The sequence below is a fragment of the Cetorhinus maximus genome, chromosome 4 (genome assembly GCF_964194155.1).
Source record: "Cetorhinus maximus chromosome 4, sCetMax3.hap1.1, whole genome shotgun sequence".
NCBI lineage: Eukaryota > Metazoa > Chordata > Chondrichthyes > Lamniformes > Cetorhinidae > Cetorhinus > Cetorhinus maximus.
Window position 1 is genome coordinate 108306319 of NC_135882.1, and position 12343 is coordinate 108318661.

Here is a 12343-nt window from a genome sequence, read left to right on the forward strand (position 1 = left end):
TCAGAGTTCAGTAAATTCACTCAAATGATATAACTGTTGTGTGTTTGTTTCAATTGCCAGAAAGAACGAGCTATCAGCAGAAATCTGAATCCCTGGTCTATTATATTGTTACACAGAGACATTCCTTTAAGATCGCTCTGAAGTTGTAGGCCTGTGTTGCTTTCCATGGAGATTTTACAGATGTTCAGTTGCCGAGGAGGGCCAAATGGAACGTAACATCCTGACTTGGATATAGGCCGCTATTTTTTAATTGATACTTGTTCTATATCCTGGAATTCCCTTTCCAGCACAATCATGAGAGTACCATCACAAGGATTGCAGCAGTTCAAGCAGGTCTACCATATCCAGTCCCTTTCTCTTTGGGCAACTAGAGATGAGCAGCAAATGCGGTTTTGCCCAAGTTGCCCATATCAGAAGAAGAAAAAATAAACCATATCAACATGAAATTCAATAAGTTTTTGTAGTGAAACTTTCCCTGCTAGAGAAAATTTCTCAGTATTTGCTGCCAAGTGGAAATCACCATACTGAAATTTCTCAAAGGGTACAACAAAACCCAGAGTCACTTATTAATAGATGTCGAATACATTCAAGGACTGAATATATCACCCTACCTCTCAAGAAACCAGGTCAATTCTGAGTCTGCTCAATAGTAGTTACTTAGTCTTTGTTGTACTGCCACTGTGATACAAACTAATTATTTTATGTGAATTGCTTTTGAGATATATGTTTGAAACATGATAAGGTATGATACAAAAAGAAAAGTTTCTTTGTGGAATGAATTGTAATTTTTCACATTAAAAATGAGCGTTTCTTCTTCAGCTAAAGATTCTGCTTACCTAAAAAAAAACTCTTTTAATTTTAGCTGGCTGGAAATAAAAAGTGCACAATCTGATGACCTTCATGAAGAAAATCACATACTAGGTAATGCAAATGTCACAGAACTAGTCAAAAAGCAGGATACAGTGGTGATACTGGATTTGGTTCTGATGAAAGATCCTTGACTGTTTCTCTTTCCACAGATACTGCCTGACCTGCTGAGTGTTTCCAGCATTTTCTGTTTTTATTTGTCACAGAACTAGTTTCTGATATACACATCAAAAGGCCAAAAACGTAGTAAATATTGCACCCAGCTTACCACACCACCGGCTCTCTCTCGATTCCTCCACTGTTGCTAAATTATCAGGCTGCTTATCTGACACCCAGTGCTGGATGAGCAGAAATTTCTTCCAATTAAATGTCAGGAAGACTGAAGCCATTGTTTTTGGTCTCCACTCCAAACTCCAGTCCCTAGCTACCAGCTCCATCCTTCTCCCCGACAATCATCTGAGATTAAGACACAGTCTCTGTTCATAACCTCAGGCACATCTTCATCCTGAAAGAAGCTTCTGACCTCATATTTATGCCATTACTAAGACCACTCATTTCCACCTTTGTAAAATAATTCAACTTCATCTGTCTCAGCTCATCTGCTGCCAAAACCCCCATTCGTGCCTTTGTTATCTCTAGACTCAACTATTCCAATGCACTCCTGGCTGTTCTCCCACATTCTATACTCTGTAAACTTGAGATCATCCAAAACTCTGCTGTCTGTGCCTTAACTTGAAGCAAGTCCCATGCACATATCACCCTTGTGCTCGCAAAGTTATAGTAGCTCCCGGCCAAGCAACATCTTTGACATTAAAATTCTTATCCGTGTTCAAATTCCTACATGGCTTTGCCCCTCCCAATCTCTAATCTCCTCCAACCCTACAACCCTCAGATATCTGCGCTCCTCTAATTCTGGCCTCTTGTGCAATTATAATTGCTCCACCACTGGTAAACCTTTAGTTGCCTCGGTCCCAAGCTCTGGAATTCCCTCCCTACACTTCACCTCTGGACCTCATTTTCCTCCTTTAAGACACTTCTTACAATCTTCCTCTTTGACCTAGCTTTTGGTCCTCTGACCTCATATCTCCTTTTGTGGCTCAGTGTCAGACTTTGTTTTATAATGCTCCTGTGAAGTGCCTTAGCAAGTTTCATTAGGTTAAGAGGTGCTATATAAATAGAAGATGGTGTCATTATGATCAAACTTCAACTATATTGTCCAGATTATAGGTCTGTGTAAAAATACTTCTGGCTTGAATGGCAGTCAACATTTGGAAAATCTCTTGGTGTAACCTTAAAGAAAAGGACCCTTGGCGATACAGGTAAAACAAATTGCAGGGAAGTATACAGAACACCATCAAAACGTAAAGGGGTTATTTTAAATAGGTACAACTTTCCTCTGCTGAAGCTCAGACAAGATTCCTTGTGGGGCTACAAAATCCATGGTTGCCATTCATAATTCTTCAGCCATTCATCCACAAAAATGATTTAGACAAAAGTGATGTTAATGTGTTTTGGACAGCAACTTGACTGAAAGGGAGTATTTTCAGACTGCCCAATGTCAGTTGACCATGCATAAGCAAATAAGAAGTGATTTAAATACAGGTCACCCTGTTGTCTTCTACAAGTCACAAACAATGGTTCATTTGTGAGAAACATCTCAGAGATTCGGGAAACATCTAGCACCTTGGTGCAAAAAAATTTCTTTGACTTCTGACAGCCAAGAAAATTTTTTTAAGGAAATTATAGACCAGTCAGCTTAACATCGGTCATAGGAAAAATAACGGCATTGCTAAAGGAGAGAATAGAACATCTGGAAATGAGAAATATAATAAACAGTCAGTATGAATTTCAAAAGGGAGAACCTTGTTAGAACAACGATATTGGATTTTTTGAAGAGTTAACAGAGAGAGATGGTAATGAAGTAGATGTAATCTATCAGATTTAAGCTCATCTCCAAGGCAATCAGGACATCAAGGTTTCCCTCAACTCTGAGTGGACATCTGAAGAGGGAGATGGGATGGAGATTAGGTGAATGTTAAACAAGGTGGTTTCAGCCCTCTTCTATTGTTAAAAGCAAAAAATCTGATTCATGCAAAACTCTTATGATGAACAGAATATAATTCATCATTATCAGTTGCCAGATTGAGAATCATGTTGACTGATTCTAAAAACACGTATTTCAAACACATCAAGAAAAACTTAACAGAGATGACTAAAGTTTCTAAAAGCTTGATACTAATATCCTCCACTTTAATTGTCAACTGTTGCAATTCCCATACAGAACCGTAGAATCAGGAATATAGAACTGGCACAGCACGGGAGGCCATTCAGTTTGTCATGTCTGTGCCAGCTCTCTGCAAAAGCAATTTACCTAGTGCCACTCCCCTGCCTTTTCTCTGTAGCCCTACAAATTCTTCCTCTTCAGATGCCCACTCAAGTTCAACCAGAATTGAGGAAACCCTCGATATGTTAATTACTTCCCCAGTGCAATGTGAAATTGAAAGCGACAGTTGATGTGATTTACAATTATGCAATAAACATCTCCAATTCAATGAAGTTTAATTTCACTCAAAACTCTGTCGCAATGCATCATTTTTTATATCTGATAAAAGGGAAAAACTCATAATAAAAGTCTACAAATAAATCCCTGATAAGATAATTGCTATAAGGCAAAGTATCAAAACACATTACTACTTCAAAGCAAGAAACAGACATTTCCACTGTGAGCAAAGGTTAATACTAACCTTTATTGTTTATGGTCTTAGCAGAGATCTCTAAAGTTTCTAAAAGCTCAGTACCAATATTCTCCAGTTTGATTATTAGCTGCTGCAATTCTCCATTGAAGAGCTGAACGGATACACTACTGGAAACCTCATCACCCGACGATGGCAGCAGGGTGTGCGCAGACCTACAGCAAAACATATTCTGAATATTAAATGATTTTTGTATAATGTGACAAAAATATATTTTAATTATTTAGCATTTATTATTTGAGCTTTATGCTAGCCATAAAGCAAAATAGTTCACTTTTAAACAACTTAGCTAAATTAAAAATCAAAACCACATCTCATGTGTACCTACATCAACCAATACTTCAAAATCTGAATGGGTAAATTGCAACTGTAGACAATAATTATTTCTAACTTAACAGAACTGAGATGGGTCCTTTGATGTCACCTGGTATAAGAATGACAAATAAATCTGCACCTGACTGAGGCACAATCATGTTCAGGTAATAAATTTTTTTACCATTACAAAATGGGTAATTACTATTCACTGCAGGTAAAACAATATGGTAGTACCATCAAGTAGCCATAATCAATTAACTTTGGCCAACAAATATTATAAGTCCTCGAAGTAAAAGTAGCATGTCACAGTAAGTCTATTGTACTTAGCCTGTAGATAGTTTAATAAATTAATTAGTAAAGCCATGCTCCCTTACAAAGCTGAATATAATCACAACTATTTGGAGGTGATTTGTTCAGCACCGTATCTGGTCATTTTGTGTATCGCCATTCAAAATGTACCAAAAGCTTTATTATTGCAACTGTAAAAAAAAAATTTATTACATAAAAATGGTTTATTTTTTCCTAGTCTCATTGGAAAGTACACAAACACGTCAGCTCACATTATAAGTATTCCTGTCACTTCCTCTGATCCAATTAACCATCAACAATTAACCAACAGGCCCAAATCAGTTTACTAACTGTATATTTTAAGATAACAGCTCCTTCTACAGGTCAATTACCTCATTACATGCCAACACACAAATGGCAGCTTTAACTTTAAGTTAGAAAGATCTCAAAGCTTAAATTGAAAAATTGTTGAGGATAAAGGCTTAAAAATAAAAAGTATTACATGAGAGCAAAGTGGGTATGGCTCTTGCACAGTATTGGTACTCAGCTATTATTAGAATATGATAGAGGGACTTGGACAAGCTACCTTTGAAAGGATATTAATGCATGGAAATTGTTTAAAACAAGGTGCAATGCATTGCAGTTGGGGAGAAAGGATTGTGCAATCTGATTGGCAAGAACAGAAAATAAATTACATAGCAAAATAGAGGCATAACCTATAAAAGAAAAAGACTGACTATTGTGTGAAAAAGTCAACAGACCTTAGTCATAACATTCACTAAAGGCACACAACTTTTATAATTGCACTCAGATCTTCCATGGCATTGCTCACAAAATGGCAAGTGTTACAGTGCTTTACAATTACTATTCTAGGAATAATAGATTAAACACAGCTCCAACATAGCTGCAGAATACAGTGGCAAGTTTCTTTCATCACAACATGTTTTTTTGGTGAAAATTAGCAGAAATGGGAAGTAACTCAAGAGCTTAATTGTTGCTGCCAGGGAAGTTTGCAGATTGCCAGGTGCTTGTAAATTTGCAGTTCAACTGAATCTGCAAACTTCACAAACTGCAAAGAGTAACTTAGAATAGACTTCAGGCTGAAACTGACCTCAGCATGTTTTCTCTTAACATTCATCAATTGTGATATGTTGCTGTTTGATGAAAAGTATGACAGATACTCCTCTTTTAAACATAACTTAATATAGATTTGAGGCAAAAACATGGGCAGGTGCAAATAATTCATGTATTTGCTCATTTTTAAGTTAAAGCTAGACATAAGTATATACTTCTTTACCTCATGTTTCTTTAGCAGCACCCTTGCCCATTTCAACCACTGCACTCACCATTTAGGAGCATGGAAACAGGAAGAGAATTCAGTCCCCCGAGCCTGTACTACCATTATATTTGATCATGGCTCTTCTACAACTCATCTCCTTTCTCCCCACCTATTCTCCATATCTCCTGATACTCAAACTTGCTTTCAAATCCCTCCATGGCCTCACCCACCCACTACTCTGTAATCCCATCCAGCCCCACAATCCTCCGAAACAATCAAACTCATCCAATTCTGGCCTCCTAAGCATCTCCAATTTTAACAGTTCCACAATTGGAGGCTGTGCCTTCAGTTGCCAAGGCACTAAACTCTGGAATTCCCTCCTTTAACCCATCCCACCTCTCTTTCCTCCTTTATGATGCTCCACAAAGCCTAACTTTTGGCCATGTGCCTCATTTTGCCTTACATGATTTGGTGCCCAATTTTGCTTTATAAAGCTCCTGTGAACAGCCTTGAACATTTTACAACATTATATAGATTATAGGTGTTGTTTTTGACCCAGTATCCAAGTAAAGAAAAGAGTTCCAAATCTCCATTGTCATTTTCTTAAACATGTGCACTCACTTTTAGTGGTGTGCACATGGACACTTAGAATCATTCCACTCCTGCAAAGCATCTAATTTCTCATCTTTCAGAGAATATTCCAATTTATCTTTAAGTGGGAACAGGGAATTGGGTATATAGTTGAAATCAAAAAAAAAATCGCAAGGTTACAGGGCAAGAGGAGGGGAATGGGACTAATAAAGAACAGGTACAGGGGCAATAAGCCAAATCACCACCTCCTGTGCTGCATGATTCTATGACCTCACAGTTCATCAGATAGAACTGCATTTGTCATTTTGTCTACTCAATTAATCTCAGTCCATGTTCCTTTTTGACTTCCTGCTCTCAGCTACACATCATGCTTCTTTGATGTTATCTGACAACTTGGAGATACAAGTCTGTATTCCTTTGTCCAAATCATTAATGCATATATAGTAAAAAGCTGAGCCCTCAAGACAGATTGTTGTGGAATTCCACTGGTCACATATCAAGGAGAGGGTAGAGGCAGCTTGTCCATGGTGACTGAAAGAAGTTGGTGAGAGATGTGCCCAGGAATAGGATTGAATGTTGAATGGTGGACACAGACATCAGATCCAAACCTATTCCAATTGCTCCACCCTATTCTCAAACTCTTCTTTTCTTCTTCTTGTGCTTCAATTACTTATCCAATATTCCCATAAAAGATGCAATGAGATCCTCCTCGAGTATTCACTAGAGCAAAACATCTCATGCTCCAAACTTATGCATAATGAAATTCCTCCCAACCTATGAGACTTAATTTTATAATCCGTGTCATTTGTTTTCTGAAATGTACGCTATTAATTTTGCCTATCACACAAAATGAGTAATGTGATATACAAATTTCAGTGCCAGCATGACGCTAGGTATGTGGGCTATACATCCCAAAGGCTGGCAGATCATACCAAACAGCATGCCCCTTCTGCTGTTCACAACGGGCAAGGTACAGACCATACTCAATCAGCCCATGCTTGAAAAATTCAAAATAGTATCCAACATTAGATGCGATTCTGCCATTGGACAACATTTGCTAACTAGTTTTCAGTGTGCTTAGAAATTATGCTGACAACCAATTTAAGATCGTCAGTTGGGCTTGCAGTTTGGTGCATTTGCGTGTACTGGAAGCTATATATATTAATACACAGGGCCCTGTTCTTTGCAGATAGAAAGAACAAGTACACACATTGCGCCTGTTTCAGTTCAACAAAATAAGTGATAGCCATTTGCTGGTTAATCCTTCAGGGCAATGCCTTGACCAATCAGAGTCAAGCTGTCTGGTTTAAATTTCAAACAATGGTTGGCAGTTAACTGTCAATCACCATCAATTGGTGCATTCTCCATGGCAACACCTCTCGGAGCCCACTTGCCAACTAATCAGCACTCTCTTCGCATACAGTATACATTGTTGTTTCCCCTTATATTCCTTTTCTTGCAAAGTGTCCTGATGATTGCAAGATGAAAAAATTCAACACGTCTCTTTTTTCAGCAATATTCAAGCTCTGTACCATCAAACGGCGATATGATAAATTGTACAATGAAACAAAGTCCCAAACATAATCTCTCAAATTTCTCTTCAAAAGATGTCACAGTACAATGTGTAAATGTAACTAAAAATAAATATATTCCAGTTCCCAACATACTCTCTACGAAGTTGTTTTAAGACAAGAAAAGTGGTACAATTCCTTAGCTGTTATTTTAATGGGCTGTCACCCAGAGATATGCAGTAATAACTCAGAGCTCATCCCAGTATGGCAGCTTGTGAATATGAATTCATACACCCCACAGTTGTGCTCACAAAGCTGTTGGATTGTTTGAAAATCCTAACAGGTTCATTAATGCCCTTTAGAGCCTTAATGTATACAATTACCATTTTATTTCAGATTTCCAGCATTCAGTTTTCTTTTCAATGATACAGGGAAATAGTTTGTGCTCAGAGGATTAATATAGCCTCAAATACTTGTATCTAGTCCATCACAAATGCAGGGAAATGGGAAGCAGGGATATGTGCAATGCCAAGAATGATTTGTGATTGTTACTGACTCCAATTCCTCTGTTCACATCAATGAAGTGGCAGCAGCCATTAAACTCCAGGTCTTCTGAATCAGAATAATTTCTCCAACAAATAATCAGATCCATCTCAGTGAAAAGGTGACTGACTCTCAGTGATAGAAGACCTCCATTTCCATCCAAGGAAGGAAAAAATCATTTCATACTTCGCTGGTTTCACTGGAGTGGCAGGCTCTCTTAGCTGCATGTGGAGGATTGTAATAGTGTAAAGAACAGAGAGGGGGAAGAGTTTCCAAAATGTGTTCATGAGAATTTTCTACATCAGTATGCTTCCAGCTGGAGGAAGGAGGCATTGCTGGGCCAGGTTCTGAGGAATGCAGTAGGACAAGTGGATCAAGTGTCAGCACAGGGACATTTAGGGGACAATGATCAGAGTACCATAAGGTTTAAGTTAACTATGGAAAACAACTAGGAGCAATCTGGAGTAAAAATAATTAATTGGAGGGAGAGTCAATTTCAATGAGGTGATCTGGCCCTGGTAAATTGGAATGAAAGACTAGCAAGGCAAAACGGAACAATGTTTGCCTTTAAAAAGAGGAGGTATTTTAGATATGGTTGAGGTACATTCCGACAACCAAAGCCAGCGCTTCCTGGATTATGCAAGAGATATATCTTACTCAGATGAAGCAGAAAAAGGGTGCATACGACAGTTGTCAGATTGATCTACAAGTGAGAACTAAGAGCAAATAGAGAGCATAAGAAATAGGAGGAGTTGACCATACAGCTCAAGTCTGCTCTGCCATTCAATACAATCATGGCTGATGTTAAGCTTTAACTCCACTTCTCTATCCCAACCCCGTATCTCTCAATTCTCAGAGAGAAAAAAAATGTCTATCTCAACATAAATTATATTCTACTATGGAGCATCCACAAACCTCTGGGGTACAGAATTTGAAAAATTCTCAAGCCTTTGAGTGAAGAAATTTCTGTCAGTCCTAAACGATTGGCTCCTTATCCTGAGATTGGGCCTCCCTGATCTAGATTTCCCAGCAAGAGAAAAAAAACCTCTGAGACTACCCTATCACGGCCCTTCAAAATCTCGTAAATTCTTATGAGATTACCTCTCATTCTTCTAAACTCCAGAGAGGAGAAGCCCAACTTACTCAGCTTGTCATCATAGGGCAACCCTCTCATCCCAGGAACAAACCTAGTGAACCTTCACTCAACCGCCTCTAAGTATATCTTTCCTTAGGCATGAAGACCAAAACTATGCACAGTACTTCAGGTATGATCTCACCAAAACAGAATATAAAAAAAGGTACTGGCAGCCAACAGATAAAAGGAATCCAAAAGGTATTCAAATAGTAAAGGGTGGTAAAAGGAGGAGCACAGTTATTAAGGAATGAAAAAAAGGGATTTACACACAACAGCAGAGGTGCTAAATGAGTACTTCACACCTATCTTTACCAAGTTAACTATGGAAAACCAGCATAAATTTGTTAAGGAAAAATCGTGATTAACTAATTTGATTTGGGTTTTTTGTGAGCCAACAGAGAAGGTGGATGATAGTAATGTGGTTGATGTGGTGCATTAAGAAATAGAAGGCTTTATACATTAACCTCTTGCAATTTAAAAAAATGCATTCAGCTGTAGCAATCAAGCAATAAATTGGTTAAAGTTTCTTGTTTATTGCTGGCAGTGCCTCTAAGGGTAATTTTTGTTGTACAGCTTACAGTAGGAAAAACTGAGTTCATACAGCGCACAAATGTCCATATGTAAAAGGTATGTTCTTAAAAATCATTCCATGCTAAAACAGCAAATGTCAGGACATAAATACAAGCTTCCACCATGATAAATGTGCTGAGCACATAGAGGAAAAAAATCAAAACGTGCAAGGTAACCAGTATGACCCAAGATGTAATTAATTTACAAATATCATACCGTGGCAGAGAGGTAGTAATTTGTAGCCGTGGTAAAGCTGGGACAACTTCTACAGTGCAGCCATTAGTTTTCACTCCATGCAAATTTTCTAATAAGCAGTCACTGGACACCCCAAAAACAGAAGTCTGGTAACCTAGAAAACACAAGAGCCAATCAGTTAAAATCACATAATCCATCAATATTTTAGTTTAAAACAAAATATCAGACTGAGACAAGATTATTACAAATTCATATCTGCCAGACTGTTCCTGGAATTTATTTAGAAAAGCTAAATTAGGAAATTTAGGTGGTAAACTTTGAGCTGATTATGTTCTAAAGCAATTAATCTCTGTGAAACAGCACACTTCACGAAAAAGGGAAAACCTCAATCTAATGTCTTTTGAATAAAATAGTTTGCCCCTTTCAGTTAAGTGTGGTATGCTTAATGGCATTTTGTTTGAAATAACCTTTGCAGTTCTGTGAACTTATATTGCAGATTGCACCTGCACAATAGTCCCTGCACTTAAAGTAATCATTTATACGTTGGTGTGACAAGTTGATATTTAAATTCAAGTTAGTTTTTATTGAAATAGCATCTGATTTTTGCATTTCATGACTAAAACCTACATATTTTCAACATTTTTCTTCATGCTTTCACCAGTTTTAATTTCCGTAACAGAGGTGAGAATTAAACATTATGCAACACCACCATTAATAAATATAAAATACTTCAAATATCTGAGTTATAATGTAAATGAAGGAGGAAAGCAATAGGACTTGGGTTTTTGGGTTCAGCCATCGTTAGATATGGCATGGCAGTCATGTTGCGCAATGTAAGATCCCATAAGCATCAATGAGAAGAATGGCTGGCTAAACTTCTTTTTTGGTGGTGTTGCTCAAGGGAGACGAATGATAGCCAGCACATTGAGAGAACACTTTTTTTTATAACTATTTCCAAAGGATGCTTAATGTTCATCTGCCTGTTCTGGTAGTTCAGGTGGCATCCAAGTGTAACACTGAAACTGAAGGGCAAAACCCTTAACAGTAACTTTCCAAGCAAGAGTGGTACAATCTAGCTTGTGGAGTTCAAAGGGTTGATCTCACAATTCTCTCTGTCAGAGATGAGTTTGCTGACAACTGAGACAATTCAAGCCAGAATAGAAAAAAGAAAATTTTAGAGTTCCAGGTTGATAAAACAGCAGGATATTTAGATAAAAAATATATACTGTGAAGAATTCAATTAATTTTAAAGTGAAACAAGTTTTCACCAGAAATACAAATATATTACTGTTATCTTCAAATTATGAAACATTCTGAATTTCTGAATCTTCAGAATATCAAATACTTGAATTTCAAATCGGTTTTAATAATGTGTGCAACTTAAGCCTACCAAACATAAGGCCAGGACGTCTTTGTGGTATTTCTGGAATGAAACATAGGATAATTTAACATCTCTGATCAATATACAAGTTCAGATGCTTACAATTTGCATGATGGAAGCACATGCAAGATATAGAGGAGAAATAATGCACAATCTATAGTACACGAAAACCTTTGTGACTACCAGCACTTTTTGTTGTCACATTTACATTCTGTATTGACATTTTGTCACACCTGTCACACTTCTGCACTGCTACTTCTAAAATACACAATTATCAATATACTTGCCTATCAGTCCTCCCTACATTAGGTTGCGTATCTGCACCCTCAGTTGCATCTCTCTCAAGTCCTCTGCTGACCAGGGCACTTAAGTTTCTGTTCATTTTAAAATTACTTCAATTTAAAATACAGCCATAAAATTTCTTAAGTTTAAAACACAATCATCCATCTTCCTGTGTCTGTTCTCACTAAAGTGCAGCCATATCCCAATTCTGCCCCACACCTTCCAATGTTCAATTCTGGAATTCCTCCCCCCATCCATTAAGCTGTTGCTTTTCTCCAAGCCTTCTTCCTACTTGTTTCCAAAGCCTGATTTTTTTTGTCCACGAGAGCATCACTACCTGGCCGGAGATTTCTACAGGGGGTCTCTCCCTATGCTGCCTCTCTCTGGTTAGCTTGTGGTCTCACGGCCCCATGGTTAGCATTTGCAACTTCCACCACACTTCATATTTGAAATGCCAGGTCACTACCACTCCCTAAATTTGTCAGGTTTTCCAAGTGTTAAAAACATGTCTATTGTAAGCAATCAGAATTTTGATTGAAGATCAGGGGATGGAGCATTTTATAATTTCAGCTTTACAATGGAGTGTAACTAATATAATGAAGATTAGGCAGCAGGACACGCGATCACGTAAGG

At 37.8% G+C, this 12343-nt stretch overlaps 1 protein-coding gene across 5 annotated transcripts in view; it reads right to left on the bottom strand.

Annotated features, from left to right (window-relative positions):
- Positions 1 to 12343, bottom strand: part of trappc9 (trafficking protein particle complex subunit 9) — a 971003-nt gene that overhangs the window by 798356 nt on the left and 160304 nt on the right. For all 5 annotated transcript variants that reach the window (XM_078540606.1, XM_078540605.1, XM_078540610.1 and 2 more), the window contains 2 exons: positions 10069 to 10201; positions 3612 to 3775 (listed from right to left, as the gene is read on the bottom strand). In XM_078540606.1, the coding sequence (XP_078396732.1) occupies positions 3612 to 3775; positions 10069 to 10201 (297 nt within the window). The remainder of the gene's footprint in view (positions 1 to 3611; positions 3776 to 10068; positions 10202 to 12343) is intronic.